At 42.8% G+C, this 23,257-nt stretch overlaps 1 protein-coding gene across 6 annotated transcripts in view; it reads left to right on the top strand.

Annotated features, from left to right (window-relative positions):
• rad51b (RAD51 paralog B) overlaps positions 1 to 23,257 on the top strand; it is a 550,826-nt gene that overhangs the window by 455,477 nt on the left and 72,092 nt on the right. The window contains exon 11 of one of the 6 annotated variants that reach the window (XM_043698229.2): positions 16,898 to 17,457. The exons of the other annotated variants lie outside the window; for them this stretch is intronic. Within the exon in view, the coding sequence (XP_043554164.1) occupies positions 16,898 to 17,001 (104 nt within the window). The 3' untranslated portion in view covers positions 17,002 to 17,457. Of the gene's footprint in view, positions 1 to 16,897; positions 17,458 to 23,257 lie in introns of those variants that run through there. 6 annotated transcript variants of the gene reach the window in all.

Genomic DNA, 23,257 nt, shown 5'->3' with positions numbered 1-23,257 from the left:
GAAACTAAAACAAAAATCACCCAATTGCTTTTACATCTTTCCCTGATCTCCTTACATGTGTTCCTATATCTCCTGCTGGCTTACTGGGAGGCCTTTAGTGTAACCAAAGTATAGTGATTGCATCTTTCTTGTTCATAAGTTCCACCCATATGACCTTGTTGGATGATGTCCTCTCTTAGTATAGCTGTGGCATTCTCCTTAAACAGTAATGCAAATTCCCCACCCGTTTTACATCCCTCTCTATCTCGCCTGAAACATCAAAACCCAGGAACATTGAACTGCCAGCCCTGCCCATCTCTCAAGTTTCCACAATGGCTACAACACCATGGTCCCATGTACTAATCCAGGCATGAATGGCATGCCTTCAATTTTAGAACTCAAGGTGAAAAAGAGAACATTGGTAAGTATTTGCACTTCCACAGTTCTCAGAATCCTATGAATTTAGTTACTTGAGAAATTACGACGTTAAGATAGAATTTTCTGAGGCATAAGAGAGCCAACTGTGACAGTGTAATTGATAAGAGATCTGACTCTTGAAGAAGTTATAAACATATGCAGAAGCTCTGAGCTTATGAATCAACCGCAGGCTCACACATTTCGGAGAACAGGCGAGTTTGCCCAAACTGTGCAGAAGCAGATTTGACTATGCACTATGGTGAAAAGCAGCCTAAACCTTTAATGTGGAGAAGAGAGAATGGAAAGATCAAATGGAAAGATCAGCTGCAAATGTCATGGAGGTCAGCACATAAAACAAAAGAAAGTATGTCTTCAGTGAAGAAGTCAGTGTTTTAGCTACAAGTAGTTAAGCAGCATGCAAGTGTTAAGTTCGGAAGCAGACACATGCCAATAAAGCCGATAGAAATCATTATGACAGAATTGTTGGATAATGACTCTGACACATCAAGCTTGGGTACTAGAAAGATGTTGGATGAAGATTTGGACAGATCAGCCAAATCTTGGAGCTAGCTGGCAATGTCAAGTTTAAAGGACATAAAGGTTTTGTAACTATGATAACGTCAGGAGAATGAAAGTGGCAAAAGCTAGACTTGGGTGCTTTCAGCAACATTGCAGACTTGTGTAAAGTTGCACCAGGTAGTGATCTTAAAATGAAGCCCTAAAAGGTAAAGGTGAGGCTCTGTGATGGAACAGTGTTCATCCCAAGTTCACAAAGCTGAGAGCCCCAGTGCTGTGAGAAGAATAAAAGACTTGGAATTCCACATATTAGACAAGAAGTTAAAACCACTTATCTCAGCAGAAGCAAGGTGAAAGCTCAGGCTGGTAATTCTAAACACATCGGAGAAGATTTACAATGTTTTGCAGTCTATATTGACTGACAAACAGAGACGGAAACTGAAGGAAAGAGCAATATAAAGCAGCAATATAAATCAGCATAGTCAACTGAGAAGATTTCAAAACAACCACAGAACACCCCATTGCAATCAACAGGTTTTGGAGGAAAAGCTGACAACCACCCGCATGCCATATGTGACCAGAGAGGGACTAACTAGAATAACAAACAATTTTTGCTCAAGAGAACATGAGAACAATTGTTTGTGTTGTGCATAACTTGAATAACTTGCTGCTAGAAACGATAGTACCTGCTATTGTTTATGTATGAGAAAGGGGATGTTTGGATGGAAATGCAACACTGTATTAATTCCCTTCCTGATATCATGTGACATATGTCATGAGGCATTCGTTGCAAGTAGCCATCTTAAATGCATAATACAAGCAACATAGTACTTACTGAACACATCTCAAACTGATGGGTGTCTGCTGCAACCATGTGGCTTGCTAGATTTCTTAAGAGCACAGTTAAAAGTCATTTGCACCTAAAGGAAGAAACACTTCCATAAAATTCTGTACAGGTGCATCAACGTTTGATTAAGTTGCATTTCAAATCACCTCGGTTTCTTATTGACGTGTTAATGCACCTTCCATATTAATTGCCTTGCCACTTGCTACCACACAATGTAGTATCACTTTCAGTGTCTGGTTAATTCTCATCCTTCTTGTTGCATTTTATTTGGGGATTCCCCCTTTTAATTATGAGATTTGTTCTTATTTTAGGTGTCAGTCTATATTGTTTTATAAACTTTGAGCATTAGCTGTTCCTTATCTTCTATAAACTCATGATTTGGAGATGCCGGTGTTGGACTGGGGTGTACAAAGTTAAAAAATCACACAACATCAGGTTATAGTCCAACAGGTTGAATTGGAATCACACTAGCTTTCGGAGCGTCGCTCCTTCATCAGGTAACCATCTGATGAAGAAACCTGTTGGACTATAACCTGGTGTTGTGTGATTTTTAAATCTATAAACTCAGTTGTTCAGTGCCTTAGAGCAGCAGTGACAATTCCCCTCAAAACATTCTGACCAAAGACGTCCACCGGTAGATGTATTCACAGTACCATTATCAAATGAACAGATTGCTCTGAAAGCTGTGGCATCAATCAGTGTCTGAGGAGGTAAATGCATTATGGAGTGTGGCGCAGAAGCCACGGTGTTCCAAGACTGATGCTCCTGTTTGAGGTCATAACTGTCAAGGCTTCACCGCTTGAGAAGAGTGGAAGAAATCAACCACGCTCCCCAATTGCCAGAAAGAAAGAACTTGCATTTACATAGCATATTCATGACTTCAGACACCCCAAACAGCTACTGTTGCAAAGGTAGCAATTTGCACACAGCAAGCTTCCACAAACAGCAGTGAGATGGTAAAGAGATATTCTGTTGTATTGAGATTGGTTATGGGGTTAGTCTTCAGAACTCCATTGTTCCTTTATTTTGAAATAATCTGGAAAGTCCATCTGAGCATGCAAGTGGAGGCTTCAGTATAAAATCTCACCTGAAAGGTGAGGGCTCTGACAACACAACTGATGTACAGTTGAATGTCAGCCTAGATTTTGAGTTCAAGTCTTTAGCCGAGGCCTTGAGTCCAAGACCCTCTGACTTAAAGACAGGGAAACTGCCAACTGAGCTCTGTGTGATATTTTAGATGGTAATGAACTAGTATTCCACGAAGCAAGAAAGTGGAAAAGTGTTCAGTCATTGAAATTGAAAAGTGAAAGATGTGACTTGCTGGGTTGACGTGCCTGTTTTAAAATGGTAAAGGTGGTGAGTCAATTTGAGACCTGTTAGTTTAGAGCAGCATCTTTTCATTCCTGAAATCTGATCTCAAACCCAATTGAAAAGATTATTTTCTTTTCTCTGCTTGTTGTGAGAATCTCTCAAATGAATAACTAAACCATTCTTATCCCCAGTTTCTTGTGGATCCATAAACATCCATGAGCCAGCACTAATTGTTTCCAAACTGCTAATCGGTTTGAGTTGCAGTTCAGAAAATAGAATGGTCATACTGGTACACTAGAGGGTGCTCTTCCTTCACTGGGTGAAGAAAGTTACTCTGAGGCTGACCTCTATAGCGCCCTGTGACATAGCTTGTTGTGGCCAACTTGGGAGGCAGGGAACAGAACTGGGAATGCCAACTTACCCAGTCTGAAGGTCCAGCCTCAAACCATACACACTTGCAGGCAATAGCTGGATGTTGAAAGCAGAAGGGTGAGGCTACTGGGAGTGGCAGTCTCACAGCCTGATTTCAGGTGGAGGACAGTGCTGCAGGAGTTTTACTCTGTTTCTAACCCTGAGCAGTATCTGCTCAGGAAATATTTGATGGGAACAATTTAAAGAGAGCTCTACTTCTCTATCTAACCCTGTGCTCCCTCTGTCCTGGGAGTATTTAATCGGGACAGTGTAGAGGAAACTTCACTCTGTATCTAACCCTGTGCTATCCTTGTTCTGGGAGTGTTTGGTGGGGACAGCGTAGAGGAAGCATTACTCTGTATCTAACCCTGTGCTGTACCTGTCCTGGGAATGTTTGATCAGGACAGTATAGAGGAAACTTTATTCTGGATCTAGCTGTGTGCTGTCTCTGTCCTGGGAGTGTTTGATGGAGAAAGTGTAGAGGGAGCTTTTAATCTATATTTAACTCCATGCTGTCTATGTCCTGGGAGTGTTTGATGGGGAAAGTGTAGAGGAAGCTTTAATCTGTATCTAACCTCCCCTGGAACCTGTGTAGCAAAGGGTTCACAAAAAGTTTTAATTCTATCCTAACTTTGTCTTACCTCATAAAGCACAAAGTAATTAAAAAAACGCATGAAACTTAAGAGATCAACACACTAAGATTTGAAAAGAATAGATTAAGGAATGTGCTTTATTATAATGGAATTAACCTTTCAGGAATACATTCCTGGCCTTCAGTAGCTCACAGAGTAAAGTGCAACCTCAATTTCTGGCCCAGATTGAGCCAGTAGATCTTGATGGGACAGTGGTGGGCTGTATTGTGCATAGAGACTAAAGAAAGAAGGAAATTAGCAGTTTTTGGACAGAGAGCTTACTGAGGTATGGTTCCTGAATTGGAGTTACCGGACTATATTTTACCAAAGTGGTCATGTGTGAGAGCCTTTTGTTGCCCAGTGCTGGCATTGAGCCAGTTACCATAAGCAAGGTGCCGTAAAATGAAACTATGTGGAGAATCGAGGCCATAAGTCGCAGCAGCCAAGGTGCCAATCTCAGAAATTCTCCAGGTGCCTCTGGTTCAGATCTACCAGTTCGGCATAAACTTGATATCAATGTGTGCCCCTTATGTTCTGAGTGAATATTCTAAGAGATGCCTTTATCAATTAAACTATCTTTGGTATTGTGCATGTATTTGCATGATCATGTTTGACTCGTTCTTGTTCATAAGGTTGTTGTTTTTGCTCTGTGCTCAGTGAGCTAATTTGTAGTGGCTTCCACATCACTACACTGGGCAGAGGTGAGCACCCTTGATCACTTCTAATCACTCCTGACAGAGCCTATCTATGTTTGAGTAGGGAGTGTACCAGAGTGCAGCCTCAGGCTGTATGCAGTGAAACCAAGTGCTTAGCTCTGGGAATTTGATAAGTAAGGGAATTTTAAGCATTGATCTCGTTCCAAAATCTAGCCAATGTTTGCAGCAAGTTAGACTACAATTTACTGTTATATTTTACAGCTCACTGCTAGAAGCAGCTACAATTAGTTAATGAGATAGCCAACTTGATTTGGTTCCCTAGCTAGCAATGGCTGACACACAGTTCACTGGAAATCAAAATGGTTTAAATGTTTGAGGTTTAGCAGATGCACAGAGTAAGTTGTTCAAAGGTGCAGTGAGATTTGAGTTCTTCACTGTGGGATTTTGGTATGTGAATTTGATGTATTGAGTGAGAAGTTGCATTCTGGCCGTTTACAAATAGGGTGTGATCCAAGTGAGAGAACCGCAGACAGTGAGAACTGAAACCTAAAGCTTGGAGTTACTCGGTGAACGAGTAGGTGATTGATAAGTTTAAAGTTGTGTTCTGTCTAAACTGATGCAGCAGTTTAAAGTGGTACGAGCAGTACAAATTAATAGGGCACCTTGTCATTACTCCAAGACAAGCACACACGCACCACACCACCTTTGGCTTCAACAAAGATAATTTAACAACAGATCCCTTCCCTAGTGGGTGTTTTTCTTCCAGAATTAAATGATCTTATGATTTAAAGGAGTCAAACTTAAGTGGGCTTTCTTGAGTTAACAATGGGTGAGTTTATTAATTACTAAAGATGAGAAGAATTAGTAAACTAACACGTATGCATGCCAATTAGAAATGTAAAGTGAATCCAAAAAGATAATAGTTTTTTTAAAAAGATATACAGATCAGTTGCTCACAAAGAGTGGCTGTTTCAGTGACAGTTACTAGTAGCATTTATGTTGGTAGTTGAGCAATTGGTTTCACAGTCCTTAACTACAGTGTGTCAACCAATCTGTAAAGCTATGATTCCTTTTGACAATTGGATTCCGGCACTTAGGGTGAGAGAAACTGTTCTCGTGTTATCCTGTTTTCTAATGTTCTGGCTGCAGGCTAGCTGACCTCAAACACTCAGAGTGACAGAATCCCTTTACCAGCAACACAGGATGTCTAGCGGATCGTCCTTCGACTGTGACCTTCACAGTCTGCGAACAATCAAATCCAGGCTGGTACATGTGAATGTTCAGTCCCACTAGTGCTCTCCAGTAGAGTTAAAACTAGCTTTTTAACCCTTGTCCTTGAGTTTTTCCTTTTGAAAAATAAACAAAACTGGGATATAATCTGCAGTTGAGCATGTGGTGGTCAGCCCCTTACTTTCTTTGTAGTCACAAGAAATGACTGTCCAGTCTGTTAGAAGTTTCTGTGAAACCTTTGATTGTTATGTCCCATCACTCCCATGTAAAATTTTTGCCAGCAAGCCACTGAATTTATTCTGCAGTTATTTTATCTCTGTAGCAGTCCTCTTTTTAAAAAAAAAAACACATTTTGTATTTAAGGTCTATAAACCCCACACCTGTAATATTTAAGGGTTCCAACCTGTCATTGTAACATGGGGGAAATCCATTTAGTGAGGTGGGAATGGTTCTCCGTAGTCAAGAGCTTGAGTCCCAAAGACCCTTTGCCTGCCCCATTCTTGGATTAAGAATGTCTCCTCAGGCCTGTGAGAGATATATAATTTGGAAGAGAAAGTATCGTTTGTTGTGGTTTGTGTGGGTATGTATAGGACAAAGGAAATGTTCCTGCCAATGATTATGAGCAGCCAGAGGCTAAAATAAAAAAGCAGAAACTCAACCACAAATATTGTAATCTCTGTGTACAGTGGCCACTTCCCCACCCAGATACAGCTGCTCCAACCCAATGTCAAAGACAGCCGTTCCAACCCAAGCTCAGCAGCCCATTCCAACCTGAGCACAACAAAGTCCCTGTAGAGCATTGGGCCCTGATGTAACAGTCCCTGGTTGGGATGTACATCACCGGAACCACATTGGGGTCAGTGTACTGACAAATCAACGAACTAAAGTAGTAGAGAGGGGTTTGAACTATTTAGCTGGGGCATAGTGGCTCATGCCTAGGGAGCTTTGGAAAGTTAACAAGAAGTGACCAGGCAATAGTATGAGTGGTAGTACTGGGCTTGGTAATCAAAGTGTGATAGGAAAGGATAGAGCTTACAAATATGTGTAGACTATCAAATAAACTCAGTGTAGGGAAAAGCAGGAAAAAGATAGAATTAAAGGTTCTTTATCTAATGCAAAAATTACTTGTAACAAAATGGGTAACACAAACTAAAATAAATAGTAGGTACGTTGTAGGTTTTAACAAATCCAACATCGTTAAAGAATCCCTCACCATGCAGGGATCCTGCAACTCAATCCAATATAACTTCTCAACTTAAGACAATCATTTAAACGAGTTAAATAACTCAGTGAAAGATATCCTCAAGAATTATATAAGCTTCAATTAATACAGATCGTCCGACCAGGATGAAACCATCTGTTAAAAAGAAATGATGCAGTTGTAAAGTGACCACAACTGGAGACTGAATACTCCAGGATATTTGACATTTCAAGGAGCAGAGGAAAAGGAAAAGGAGGTGGGGTAGCTCTGTTAATAAAAGATGAAATCAGTACAGCAATAAGACATGGGTGGGATGAGAAAATAGCAATGGAAGTAACAGCTGCTGTATTAGCACTTCCCAAACCTTTCCCTGGTGCAAGCCCATATTAATGCCTCACTTAGTGTGCCCCCAGAGAAAACATTCAGTGTTACAATTCTGTTGAATAAAGACTAGTGGAGGGGAGGTTTCAGTCTTAAGCAGGCTTTCGACAAACATCAATCTATTCACAGGATTCTTTTGCAGCAGGAATCAGGCCTCATGCGGACAATCCACTAGGGACATGCTTAAAAACAAAAATAATGAGAATTTAAAGGGGCCTCACAACTGTCAGAAATCAATCCAAGCTCCAGAGCTGTCATTACTGCCTGCTACCCCAAAACTTTGTTGGTATGAGAAGCCCTGCATATCATTGTTGGACAAGCTGTAACTGAGAAAGTAATGAGGCCTTTTAAGAAAGGTACTGCAATTATCACGAGTGAGTTTAGCTTTTGTAAAAGATGGGCAGATCAAATTGGCAAAGGTAGCTTTGACAATAAATTCATGGACTGCGTTTGAAAGAGTTTCTTCAAGCAATAAGTTCTGGAGCCAACCAAGGGACAGTTTAAGGCTAAATTTGACCCAGCAGTGTGCAGTTGTACCAGCTTAATTACTGACCTAATTGTAAAGGATCCTGGAGGTGGAATTCGTCGCAATATGGTAGAATTTCATTATTAGTCTGAGGGTGAGACGTCTGGGTCTGAATGTGCCTTAAACTAAAATAAAGGTCATTACAAAGATATGAAACAAGGTGACTAAAGTGGAATGGAAAACTATCTTAAAAGATAAGAAAGCAGACATTTCAGGAGTTATTGCACAGCTCTTCAAAATGATATATTCCATTTTAAGGAATGACTCGACAAGAAGGATGCAACATCTATCACTAACAAAGGAAGTTAAAGATTGTGTCAAATTGAAGGGAGAGGTTAATGATAGGGCAGACATTTTTAGCCAGCAGAGGATGACTTTTAAAGAAGGGAGAAATTAGAGTACAAGAAAAAGCTAGCAGGTTATGAAAATGGGCAGTAATGCTTTCTACAGGGGACAATGGGTATTGATCCCTCAGAGATTGAGACTGGGGAATTAATAATAAGAAACAATTTAGTGGCAGACTATGAACAAGTTTTTTTTTAATCTCCTCTACACAGGAGAAGGCATAAAAAGTATCCAAAGAATAGTATAACCATAACGGGCAAAAGTGGGAAAGGAACTTAAAGCCATTACGATAGCTAGATAAAAAATACTAGGAAAATTGATGGGACTGAGGGCTCTCAAATCTACTGAACCTGATACCTGCATCCAAGGGTCTTCATAGAGGCTGCTACAGAGATAATTGATGTATTGATTATAATCTTCCAAACTTCTGTAGAATCTGGAAAGGTCCCAGCAGACGTGAAATTCAGATGTGTAACCTAAATATTGAAGCAAGGAGGGTGATAGCAAGCAGCAAGTTATAAACTTGTTAGCTTACCATCTGTCATTGGGAAAATGCATGAATCTATAATTAAAAAGCTGGTACCAGGATGCTTAGAAAATTAAAGTGCAATCAGACAGAGACTGCAAGGTTTTGTGCAAGGGAAATTACATTTGTCAAAATTGTTACACCTCCGTCCAGTAATGTTCTGGAGATCAAGCCCTGCTAATTCCAGAGTTACCACAAAAGTAAAATATTTTTGCAAAGTGTGCAGAATTCCCCAATTTACTAGACTTTCAGACTCAGATTGACAGAAAGCACAGACCTAATTTCTGTACTTAACAATAATGACATCATTTATATAAATGATTTGGATGTGAATATAGCAGGTATGGTGAGGTTAGTTTGCAGATGACACTAAAATTGGAGATGTTGTAGACACCGAAGCAGGTTACCTCGGAGTATAACGGGACCTTGATCAGATCGGTCAATGGGCCGAGAAGTGGCAGATGGAGTTTTATTTAGATAAATGTGAGGTGCTGCATTTAGAAAGGCAATCCAGGGCAGGACTGATATACCTAATGGTAAGGTCCTGTGGAGTGTTGCTGAACAAAGAAATCTTGGCGTGTAGGATCATAGTTCCTTGAAAGTGGAGTCGCAAGTAGAAAGGATAGTGAAGAAGGCGTTTGGTATGCTTGCCTTTATTGGTCAGTGCATTGAATTGAGGAGTTGGGAGGTCATGTTGCATTTGTACAGGACGTTGGTTAGGCCATATTGGGATACTGCGTTCAATTCTGGTCTCTCTATTATAGGAAGGATGTTGTGAAACTTGAAAGGGTTCAAAAAAGATTTACAAGGATGTTGCCATGGTTGGAGGATTTGAGCTATAGGGAGAGGCTGAATAGGTTGGGGCTGTTTTCCCTGGATTGTTGGAGGCAGAGGGTTGATCTTATAGAGGTTTATAAAATCATGAGGGGCATGGATAGGGTGAAAAGCCAAGATCTATTACCTGAGGTGGGGAGTCCATAACTAGAGGGCATAGGTTTAGGGGAAAGATTTAAAAGGGACCTGAGGGGCAACCTATTCACACAGAGGGTGGTGCATGTATGGAATGAGCTGCCAGAGGAAGCGGTGGAGGCTGGTACAATTACAGCATTTTAAAAGCATCTGGAATGGCATTTGAATAGGAAGGGATTAGAGGGATATGTACCAAACACTGGCGAATGGGATTAGATTTATGTACAATATCTGGTTGGCATGGATGAGTTGGACCAAAGGGTCTATTTCCATGCTGTACAGCTCTGTGATCTTATGACTATTGATTAAAAATAAATAAACTTGAGCTACAAGTGAACAATTATGAACCATCAGCATGTAACTACTAATTAAAACTTTAACCCCATTATAAAGTCCACCCCTTCACACATACAGCCAATCAGAAAAGAAAAGGGTATTATGAGTGGAGGGAAAGATTGGGAAAGCAATCCAGGACTTCCTGTTCTCAGGAATTACTGAGATGATTCATGTGCTGATCACAATGCTGCTTTTGATCTTCCTCCTCCAGTTACTTTCAGTAGTTACTAGGGGGCACAGGGTGACTGGTTCACATTTAGAAAGGCCTTTGACTTCTCAATTAAAAGTCACAGTCTACAGTGACTGGAAAGGGGAAATAAACTGTTTTATCTTCAGCTTGATGTCCTTATTGTTGCCAAGCAAAAACAGCTTCTTCCTGTCCTGAGGTTTCTGCCTAAAGCATTCTCATCCCCAAGCTGTTCTGCTACCTGGGAGATGATCATGTAGTTGTTGTCAGGCATAAGGTTTTTGTCATCAATAACTGTTCACTAATCCGCAGACCAATCAATTATTGTTTGTTATCCAAAGCTCCGTTCCTTGGCTCCAGTTCGTCTACAAACCAGTCTTTCATTGCTTGCTTTGCTATGTAAGTGTCTGGTTACTTACTTTTTAGAAATGCAGCAATCCTTCAACATTCCTTGGTTTTTAAAACCGTTCTTTTCCCCTTTCAGTCCATAATCAAAAATACTGAATAGCAAACAAAAAACAGAATTCATTTGATTGGCTTGATAAAGGGAAACTAATAGATAGAGTTTATTGGATTTGCGTTAGGTATTCAATAACATGCTGCAAAAGAGATTACGTGAAAGAGCTAATGATGTTTGAGGTGACGTATCACCATGTATAAGGGATTGGCTAACTAACAGGAAAAAAAGACAGTTGGGATAATTGAGAGTCATTCTCTATAAAAATAGACAAGGATCAGTGCTGGAACCTCAACCTATTAAAATCTACAGTAATGGTTTGGACAAAGAGCAAGTTGTGATGAGGATTTAGGATCTGCAGAGGAATGTAGATAGGCTAAATGAGCAGTTAAGAATTTGACAGATGGAATATAATGCAGGGGAAGGTGAGGTTGTTCCCTGTGACAGTGTGAATAGAAAGCCGAATATTCTTTAAATGGAGGGGGTATCTGCAGAGTACTGCATTGCAAAAGGATCTGGTGTTCTAGGATGTTAATCACAAATGGGCATACAGGTACATCAAGTGACTAGGTATGCATATGGAATGTTGGCCTTTACTATAAGGGGAATTGTGTGTAAAAAGAGTGAGATCTTGATAAGGTATACAGGATATAGGGAGACCACACCCTGGAATACTGCAGATACATCTGGTCTACTTTTTGAACAGTGATATAGTGCATTAGAGGCAGATTGGAGATGTTTATTGCACTATTTCTGTCGTATGAGGAACAGTTGAGCAGGTTGGGCCTATACTCATTGGCCTTTTGAAGGATTAAAAGTGCTCTTATTGAAACATCTAAGATCTTGATGTAAGATTGACAAAGTTGGTACTGAGAGAATCCATTCTCCTTGTGGGAGAATCAAAGCTTGGAGACACTATTTAAAATTAAGAGATCTCTCCCACCTAAGGTGGTAGTTTGATTGAAATTTCTTCTCTCAGCGGGTCATCAGGCCAAATGGCCTACTCCTGCTCCTGTTCCTCATGATCGCATGAGTGGCAGCTGTCGTGGTTCCTGTTGAACAACCTGCTATCACTCACCACCTCAGTGCTGCTGCAGATCAGGGAAATTGCCACGACTCTTGAAACCGCACCCAGCAGTTGTGGAGCCATGACCTCGAAGGTAGGAATCAGAAAACAGAGCTGTAGTTTATTGACTTTAAGAGCCTGAGATCATAAAGGACCAGCCCAACATGACAGCGAAAAGTCAGAGTCCCAGATACCGTGAAGTTGAACTGAACTCTGAAAAGCCAGTAAAGATCACAGCAAGGGATTTAACAATCTCAATTTGTATTGCCAGTAGCTCAACAGCCTTTCAATAAAGGGCAGAAGGAGCAATTCATATTGCCAACTCTCTGTATGACATGAATACTTGGGTAGGTCGCCTTAAATATACACTCGCTGTTTTACAGACCTGCTTTAAATTAACATCATTTCGCAATGCGTCCCTTCCCATGTGTATCTCGTTGGCTGCTGCCAGCCTTTGGGGTATTTTGCTTGTACTGTTTAATATGTTTAATGTACTATAATCTTGCCTCTTCCCACCCTCCCCAAGAAATATACACACACACACACACTCTCTCTCTCTCTCTCTCTCTCTCTCTCTCATTCCCCCCCCCTGCCAAACTATGGACAAGTGGCTCATTTTGTGTCTAATCCCTACTTGATGTGAGCTGTGTCATTAATGTGCTGTGTGTGTGTGTGTGAGTGTAGTGCCTGAAGGATGACTGTGTGTGTTCTGTGCTGATAGATCACAGCTGCTATGGACAAGGACAAGGCCAGCAATATTCCCCAGTTCCCTCCACATGGGGGCGAGAGAAATGGGGAAATCTGGCCGCAGGCTCACTGCAGTAAGTTCTCAGCACAACATCTCGCTTTAGATGTTTTCTAATCAACCTATTCGGAGCTGTAATTACACAGCTCTGGAGCAGGCGGGACTTGAACTCGGGTCTCCCTGTCCAGGAGGAGGGACACCACCACTGCACCACGAGAGGTCCCACTAGCATCTCTCTGTATTTTTTCACAAGGCCAAATATCATCTTAACATTTTCTATCAGCATCTCTCTGTACATTGCCTGTGATATATCAATTCAGGTTCACACAGTAATGGAGCCTGTAGAAATTAATTCTTTCCTTAAAGCAAGACCCATTCATCAAATCCTAGAATGACACAGCACATTGTACCCACCCTGGCTGTTTAAAAGAGGTATCCATGTAATCCCTTTCATTTATTCTTTCCTGCAGCAGTGAACTTTTCAAACTCCTTGTCCTTTCACGCATTCCAGCTCATTATTTACTGTATAAAGAAATATCTCCTCATTTCACCTCTGATAGAGTCATAGTCATTGAGGTGGAAACAGACCCTTTGGTCCAACGCTTCTATGCCGACCAGCTATCCTAAATTAATCTAGTACCAATTGACAGCATTTGGCCCTCTATCCCTCTAAACCCATATACCCATCCAGAAGCCTTTTAAATGTCGTAATTGTACCAGCCTCCACCACTTCCTCTGGCAGCTCATTCCAGCCTCTGCCCCTTAGTGAAAAACTTGCCCCTTAGGTCTGTTTAAATCTTTCCCATCTCACCTTAAACCTGAGCCCTGTAGTTTCTCCTATCCTCAGAAAATAGCAATTCACCCTCTCCATGCCCCTCATGATTTTATAAATCTCTATAAGGTCACCTTTTGACCTCCGATGTTCCAGGGAAAACAGCCCCAGGCTCTGCCTATAGCTCAAAACCTCCAACTCCAGCAACATCCTTAAATCTTTTCTGTACCTTTTCAAGTTTCACAACATCTTTCTTACAGTAAGGTGACCAGAATTGAACACAGTATTCCAAAAGTGACCTTATCAATGTCATGTACATCTGCACCATGACATCCCAACTCCTTTTACTAACTTTTTGCTCATTGCCATAAATCTGTATCCTCTGGTTACTAACCTTTCTGCCATAGTCTCTTCTTAGGTACTCTAAGAAAACTCCCGAAATTTCTTCTTATGTCCTCGTCTCCACTAAGGTGTGGTGTCAGCCATGGTTCATTCAGGTGCACTCACTCAGCTTAAGAGACTCAGGTTAAAAACAAGAGGAGTCTAATCAGGGAATGAAGTGGAAACTTCCTCTGGAGTCATCAGTCTTTGGAGCTCTCTTCCCAGGGGGCAGTGGAGGTGGGGTACCGCTCAGTATTCTCTGGGCACAGGGAGATAGCTTCTCGACTAATAAAGGAACAGGCTGGAGGGATCAAATGGCCTCTCCCCCCCCTCTGAACTCATAAATTTGCATGTTTTTGACGTAGGAGGTTCTGAGCTTCAGTCCCACTCCAGAAGTGAGCACAAAATCTTCTCTGTCACTCAGTGGTATATTGTGGGAGTGCTGTATTTCAGATGGGAGGTTAATCTGAAGCTGTAACTGATCTAAGATGGAAATGCAATATTGCACGGGTCTATCTTAAGGGAAATTTGTCTCCAGTGTCGTGGACAATACTTATCCTGCAACTAACATCTCAACAATTTCAAAACAAGGTTCCCTTCACAATCACATTGCTGCTTCAGGAATCATGCAAGTTGGCTGAGCCGCTTCCTGCATTACTTTAGCAACATGACAGAGGAAATACCGAAGTGTGTCCTAGTCAGTGGACTGCTCCTCAGTACCATGCTGTAGTGCCATCCTGTGGGATATGGCTTGAAACTCAACCTGGTAACTCAGAGGTGAGCATGTGGCCCACAGAATCATGGTTGACACCTTGTACAATGGGGAATATCACTATTGTATGATGTTCCCTCAGAACCTAATGAAGGTTTTAGTTAAACACTTAGCAAGTATAATGGTGGGTAATCATTTCCTGTTTTGTAAAACACAGGCAGATAATATTTGGCAGGTTATACACCCTGAGTATAAAATTCCAACCTCCCGATGCTAGTAACTTGTTCCACAAGAGCGTCTTGTGAAGAATAACAGTTTCTGGCAAATTAATCAAAAATGTACATGATGACAATGGCTAAAAGCCATTAAGCACTAGTAAGTCTAGCCTCTGTTCATCTGCAACAACCCTCATCCATATTGTTGGTAACTCTCGACTTGTCTATTCTAATGCTCCCCTTGAGAGACTCCCACTTTACTCTTTGTATAAACTTAACTCATAAAACACTCTGCAACCAATACCCTTGTCACACCAGATCTATTCACCCATATCTCCTGTGCTCACTGGCTTACATTGGTTACTCATCTGTACATACCTTATCTTTGAGTGCAAATTCTTCACTGGCCTTTCCTACCTTTGTAACTTCCTCCAGCTCCTGAGATCTACATCTTCTCTGTGGTGCTAAAGTTCTGGTCTCTTGTACATGCCCTGGTTTTAATCACATCACTACTGGCAGCTGTGCCTTAGTCTCTGGAATTTCTTTCCCAAATTACAACCTCCCCACTGAACATCTCTCCTTGAAGATGCTCCTTAAAACCTCTATCTTTGGTTAAGTAGTTGATTATCTATCCCAATGTTTGCTGATGTGACTCAGTGTCAAATTTTGTTTAATGACATTACTGTGAGGTGCTTTGTATTAAAGGTGCTACATAAATGCAAGTCCTTTTTTTTAAAAAATTGGCTCGAAGTCAACACTACGTAACAAACAATTTTAATCAACTGTGGAACTGAAAAGTGAATCACGTGGATTAGGATTTATCGCTCTAATTGTTCAACTGCCTGGACCTTTACTATTCCTGTCTTATTCTCAGAGCTATCCCAAGAGCTCAGGTTTATGCCCATACTCCGAAGCACAAAACTAGCTTGTGGGAACAGCTCATGGAGACTTCTGCTCGCAGCTCTTAGGACTTTAGGCAGAGGAAGAAGCCGTTCTGGCATTCAGTAAAATTGTAGTTCTGTATGCTCACTCCAATCACCCATTGTGCTGTTTCCCTTCACATCCTGCTGAACCAAAAATTGCCCATCTCAGACCAGAAAATATTAATACAGCTAATACATGCTGCTTTTTATTTAACAAGAGACTGTTTCACATTTCTAACACTCTGCTTGAAGAGCTATCTTTCCCAAATGGCCTGACTTTGATTGAAATGTAATGCCCCATTGTCCGAGACCCATCTCCATCCCAACCCCCACATATTTGCAAAACTCTTTTCCCTCGACCAGAGCAATTCCTTTCAAAACCCTAAAAATGAAAACAAAACCAATCCTGAACTGAATTGCAGGAAATAGGAAAGGTGCAAAATTATGGAATGCCTCTGTTAATCTAACACTTTGAGCCAGTTTCCTTCTGCTGCACACGTTCTCTGTTCTATCCAAGGTGCAGTGCTCAGAACTGCATGGTTTCAAAAACTCCAAATGTGATGCAGCTAAGGATAACTGTAACAAACCGTCTCTCCTTTTCCATTATAATCCTTGAGTTAAAAAGGATAATATTCCATTAGCCACACTGAAGAGTAGCTTCGTCCCCGCTGTTGTTAGATGTCTGAATGGACCTCCTCAAATTTGAAATTTAATGTTGGTCTCACTCTCTGTGCACCTTCCCTGCAGACGTAACATTGTATTCCTCACTCTGTTATGTTACCCTCATGCACTTTACTTGGTATGACCTGCCTGTACTGCATGCAAAACTAAACTTTTCACTGCACCTAGGTACATGTGACATTAATAAATCAAATCAAAATCAAAAAAAAAGTCTCCGCATCTCTAATTGAGGCTCCATCTGTGATCGCCACCATTAATTGAGCCCAGTTCTCCACTAAAGTGGATCCTGAATAGTTACAAGAGCTCTAGCCCTCGGCTAACACACCGACTATCAACATAAGCCTGTCTGAAGCTGAGCTGAAAGGAGTAAGGGGCCTACCGGAAAAATTAAAATGAGAGAGGGTGGCTAGCGTGTGACTCGGCTGAGCCCTGTCAAAACAGTGATGAATGAAACCCAGCTTTCTGCATTGTTCAGCAGGGTGGAAGAATGCAGGGCCTAACAGAACTGGGATCCAGCACTGCTGTAGAATGAGGGAGAACAATGACCTGCTTGTTCACCTCTTGGAGCAAGGACTCTGAAGAGAAAACTGCAGGGTGCCGGACGATGCGAGCCTATGGGAAAGTTGCAGCTCTTCAAAGTTGAAAACAGAAACTGGCCTTTGATCTGCCCTCCTTTCTTTCACCCTCCCCGTGCCCTTGTTTTGCAACTCACTGCCATTCAACCAGTGGTCACTGGCAGGGTCTCGCCGACTCAAGAGGCAGCAGTTTAGAAAGAGAATGGGGAAGGGAGTTGGGTAAAACAGGAATCACCTTGCTTTCTTTCTTTCTCTACAAGAAACTGGCAATTGCCTTGTTTCAGGGCGCTGTTTCCCAAAGGAATCTCCAGGAACAAAAGGGTTCCGGACAGCAGAATGGGTTCATAATAAAAGCACAGTGCAGGGATCTGAACAAAGCCTCATAATTATCTTGTATTACTATGCACAGAAATAAGAGCAAAAATTGAATCAAATATAAAGGAAATAGCAGGAGCTCTGGACCACCCTAATAAAGAATGGTTAACGGAATCCCCGTGCAGTGTCCAGCATTTTTTTTTAGCATTTCACTTCCTCTCCCTCTGCTTTTCCCCAAACGAGCTTTCCCTGCTGCTGCTTCCTCGTGAGAGACTATTACACTCTCTGCTGCCCCTCATTCAAAAGGGTCTGCAAATTGCCGGTTGTTAAATAGAGCTTAAACACTGGGTGCTACTGTGTTATTCCCCAGGCTCGCTCGTGGACTTTTGTGTGTTCATCATTTGACTCTTCTAACATCATTATTTGTGCTTTGGAGGGCATTGGGAGAGTGCAACACACTGCTGTCTGGAATCAGAGCTGGAAAAGCACAGACGGTCAGGCAGCATCTGAGGAGCAGGAGTGTCAACGATTTGAGCATAAGCCCTTCATCAGGAATGAGGGGGTAGCCCAAGGGGGCTGAGAGATAAATGGGAGGGGCATGGGGACTGGGGGGAAGGTAGTTGGGAATGCGATAGGTAGATGAAGGTGGGGGTGAAGGTGATAGGTCGGAGAGGAAGGTGGACCGAATAGATGGGAAGGAAGATGGACAGGTAGGACAGTTTGAGAGGGCAGTGCTGAGTTGGAAGGTTGGGACTGGGATAAGGTGGAGGGAGGCTAAATGAGGAAACTGGTGAAATCCACATTGATCCTGAGTGGTTGGAGGGTCCCAAGACGGAAGATGAGGCGTTCTTCCTCCAGGCGTCCGGTGGCTCATCTTCTGCCTTGGGACACTCCAACCACACGGGATCAATGTGGATCAACGCTTAGAAAGATCAACAACAGCCAGAGAGTACAGTTTTAAAATATATAATGTCATTGTCTTTAATGAATCATCCAGCAGCTTGATTTACATTTATTCACTTGTTCAAACTGACAACCTTAGCAAGTCTAATGCAACATTGAATGCCTCCTGCAGACACAAAATGTATTCAAACTTGCAGCATCAGGCAGTAGCAGGGAAATTCTTGGTTCTAGATGTAGGAATACTCATGTAAGTTAAAAATTTCACTCAAGGATTCTCTAATTAAGACAGAGGTCAATTAGCCATCATTTTGTGCCAGCTCTTGAAATGACACATCTAATTAGTCATCTCCTTTGCTCTTGCCCACAGTCCTCCATTATTTTCCTTTTTAATTATTTATCCATTTTCCTTTTGAAAATTACTATTGAAATTGCTTCCACCAAATTTTTGGATGATGACTACTTGCTATTTAAAAAGAATTCTTCTCATCATCTCATTGGTTTTTCTACCAAAGCCTGACCACCATCTACAAAGTATCCTGGAATACTCCCCACTTGCCTGAATGGGGGCAGTTCCAACAAAACTCAGAAACTTGACACCATCCAGGACAAAACAATCCTCTGGATTGGTACCACATCCACTCCCTCCACCTCCAATGCTCAGTAGCAGTAGCAGCAACTATCTACAAGACACAATGCAGAAATTCACCGAAGATCCTCAGATAAAAACCTCTAAACCCTTGACCACTTCCATATGGAAGGATAAGGGCAGCAGATACATGGGAACACCAGCACCTGCAAGTTCCCCTCCAAGCCACTCACCATCCTGACTTGGAAATACATCACTGTTCCTTCACTTTTGCTAAGTCAAAATCCTGGAGTTCCCTCCCTGAGGGCATTGCGGATCAACCTACAGCACATGGACTGCAGCAGTTCAAGAAGGAACCTCAGCACCACCTTCTCAAGGACAACTAGGGATGGGCAATAAATGCTGGCCAGCCAGTGATACCCACGTAAAAGAAAATCGCCGTAAATCTATGCCCTCTAGTTATTATCCCTCCTGCTGTAGTTTCTCCCTATTTACTGTGATAAAACCCCTCAGATTCCTTCCACTGTTCTCATCCACACTAAAGGTGCTACCTTTTGCTAGGATATCATGTCCAATGTGGTTTATTGGGTACCACTCTCCATTAAATCAGAAAGTCCTGTGTTCAAGTTGCCCTCCAGAAACTTTATTCTTACACTCCAATTTAGTACTGAGGGAATTCTGCATTGTCAGAGGTGCTGTCTTTCTGATGGTCCGTTCACCCTCATGAGTCGAAAAGAACACTGAAGCTAATTTGAAGTGTTCTTCCACACCTCCACAGCCAATATTTATCCCTCAACCAACATCACCAGAGGAGAAAAGATGACCTTGTCTTTATCATATTGCTATTTGTAGCATCTTGCTGCATGTAAATTGGCAGCTGCAAATCATACAATTTAGAGCGAGACCATTCAACCCGCACCAACTCTTCGAAAGTCTATCCAGTTAGTGCTGCTCCTTTTGCTCTTTCCTCATAGCCTCAAGTATTTATCCAAACTTTGAAAATGGTCAACAAAATAGTTGAAGAGCCTTTCAGCAGTGAGGCAAATTGATGGGACAGAGAATGGTTTTTGAAATTTTGTTGCTGCATTTTTGAAAAAGCAAATCAGGGCAGGACCTATACACTTAATGGTAAGGTACTGGGGAGTGTTTCTGAACAAAGAGACCTTGCAGTGCAAGTTCATAGGCCAATGAAGTGGAGTCGCTAGTGGAGAAGGCATTTGGCATGCTTGCCTTTATTGGTCAGTGAGTGTAAGAGTTGTGAGGCTATGTTGCAGCTGTATAGAATATTGATTAGGCCACTTTTGGAATACTGCGTTCAATTGTGGTCTCCCTGCTATTGGACGGATGTTGTGAAACTTGAAAGGATTCAAAGGTTTACAAGGATGTTGCTAGGGTTGGAGGATTTGAGCTATAGGGAGAGGCTGACAAATTGCCCACCACTGATGTCAGGCTCATTGGTCTATAGTGAGGAGAAAGTGAGGACTGCAGATGCTGGAGATCAGAGCTGAAAATGTGTTGCTGGAAAAGCGCAGCAGGTCAGGCAGCATCCAGGGAACAGGAGAATCGACGTTTCGGGCATAAGCCCTTCTTCAGGAATGAGGAAAGTTTGTCCAGCAGGCTAAGATAAAAGGTAGGGAGGAGGGACTTGGGGGAGGGGCGTCGGAAATGTGATAGGTGGAAAGAGGTCAAGGTGAGGGTGATAGGTCAGACTGGGGTGGGGCGGAGAGGTCAGGAAGAAGATTGCAGGTTAGGAAGGCGATGCTGAATTCGATGGATTTGACTGAGACAAGGTGGGGGGAGGGGAAATGAAGAAACTGGTGAAATCCGAGTTCATCCCTTGTGGTTGGAGGGTTCCTAGGCGAAAGATGAGGCGCTCTTCCTCCAACCGTCGTCTTGTTGTGGTCTGGCGATGGAGGGGTCCAAAGACCTGCATATCCTTGGTGGAGTGGGAGGGGGAGTTGAAGTGTTGAGCCGCTGTCATTTCCGCCACCTCCAAACGGACCCCACCACCAAGGATATATTTCCCTCCCCTCCCCTATCAGCATTCCAAAAAGACCACTCCCTCCGTGACTCCCTCGTCAGATCCACACCCCCCACCAACCCAACCTCCACTCCCGGCACCTTCCCCTGCAACCGCAGGAGGTGCAAGACTTGCGCCCACACCTCCCCCCTCACCTCCTTCCAAGGCCCCAAAGGAAACTTCCATATCCGCCACAGATTCACCTGCACCTCCACACACATCATCTATTGCATCCTCTGCACCCGATGTGGCCTCCTCTATATTGGGGAGACAGGCCGGCTACTTGCGGAGCGTTTCAGAGAACACCTCTGGGACACCCGGACCAACCAACCCAACCACCCTGTGGCTCAACACTTCAACTCCCCCTCCCACTCCACCAAGGATATGCAGGTCTTTGGACTCCTCCATCACCAGACCACAACAACACGACAGTTGGAGGAAGAGCGCCTCATCTTCCGCCTAGGAACCCTCCAACCACAAGGGATGAACTTGGATTTCACCAGTTTCCTCATTTCCCCTCCCCCCACCTTGTCTCAGTCAAATCCATCGAATTCAGCACCGCCTTCCTAACCTGCAATCTTCTTCCTGACCTCTCCGCCCCCACCCCAGTCTGACCTATCACCCTCACCTTGACCTCCTTCCACCAATCGCATTTCCGACGCCCCTCCCCCAAGTCCCTCCTCCCTACCTTTTATCTTAGCCTGCTGGACAAACTTTCCTCATTCCTGAAGAAGGGCTTATGCCCGAAACGTCGATTCTCCTGTTCATTGGTCTATAGTGCCCTGGTTTTTCCTTATCACCTTTCTTAAGTAGTGGCACCAAGTTAACCAACTCCCATTCTTCTGACACCTCACCTATGGCTATCGATGATACAAATATCTCAACATGTGGCCCAGCAATCACTTCCCTAGCTTCCCACAAAGTTCTAGGATACACCTGATCTGGTCCCAGGGATTTATTCACCTTTATGCATTTTAAGATGGCTGATCCCTTTGATCCCTTTAGCCCTAAGTCTTTCTTGAAAACATTCATTGCTTTGTCATCAAACACCTTCTGTGGCAGTGAATTCCACAGGCTCACCATTCTCTGGGTGAAGAAATATTTCTTCATCTCAGTCCTAAATGGTGTATCCTATCTCCTTAAACTGTGATCTATGATTCTGGACTCCCTGATCATCAGGGACATCCATCCTACGTTTACCATGTCTAATCCATTTAGAATTGTAAAGTTTTCTATGAAAACCTCCCCCATTCTTCCAGACTCTAGTGAATAAAGTCCTAATCGATCCAATCCCTCTTCATACGTCAGTCCTGCCATCCCAGGAGTCAGTGTGATAAACTTTTGTTGAAGTCCCTCCGTAGCCAGAACATCTTTCCTCAGATAAGGAGACCAGAATGGCACACAGTACTCCAGCTGTGGTCTTACTGAGGCCTTGTACAATTGCAGCAAGACATCCCTGCTCCTGAACTCAAATCATTTTACCACAAAGGCCAATATACCATTTCCTTTCTTCACTGACTGCTGTACGTGCATGCTTACTTTCAGAGAGTGGGGTACAAGGACAATCAGGTCTCAGTACACCTCCCGCTTTCCCAATCTATCACCTTTCAGATAATAATCCGCCTCCTTGTTTTTGCCACCAAAATGGATAACCTCACATTCATCCACATTACACTTCACCTTACTATATATTTTCCCACTCACTTAGTTTGTCCAAATCACACTGAAGCATCTCTGCATTCAGTTCACCCTCCACCCAGCTTTCTCACTGACATTCCCCAAGTACGTATTGCTATCGGTCGAACGTTGGTCTCACCACAAACCTGAAGCTTATGATTCAATGTGGTCCAGGGTGTGGATGAAGATGGGATTAGATTAAACTATAATGTCTTCAACAGTTGAAAAGCCTGCAGATGCTACTTTCCTGGCATTACCTGTGAAGAACGACCACTTGGACAAACGGGGCAATACGGTGGCTCAGTGGTTAGCACTGCTGCCTCACAGCACCAGGGACCCGGGTTCGATTCCACTCTTGGGTGACTGTCTGTGTGGAGTTTGCACATTCTCCCCATGTCTGTGCGGATCTCCTCTGGGTGCTCTGGTTTTCTCCCACAGTCCAATGATATGCTGCTTAGGTGGATTAGTTGTGCTAAATTGCCCCATAGTGTGTCCAGGGATATGCAGACTGTGTGGATTGGCCATAGGAGTTACAGGGGATGGGGTGGTTCAGTGTGGACTCAATGGGTGAATGGCCTGCATCCACACTGTAGGGATTCTATATGTATGAAAGTTAGTAGTGGTCATCATGTGCTCCTTACGTTATATTCTAGCAAGAGGTTAGCATGAGTAAAGAAGATTAACAGGTGAAATAGTTATCTATGTTTATTTACCCATGGGACGTGGGTGTCACTGACTTGGGCAGCATTTACTGCCCGT

Source organism: Chiloscyllium plagiosum, unplaced genomic scaffold, assembly GCF_037043375.1.
Source record: "Chiloscyllium plagiosum isolate Xiang-an unplaced genomic scaffold, Cpla_swu_hap1 HiC_scaffold_8, whole genome shotgun sequence".
In the NCBI taxonomy this organism is placed as follows: domain Eukaryota; kingdom Metazoa; phylum Chordata; class Chondrichthyes; order Orectolobiformes; family Hemiscylliidae; genus Chiloscyllium; species Chiloscyllium plagiosum.
This window is presented reverse-complemented; position numbering and strand designations above follow the sequence as displayed.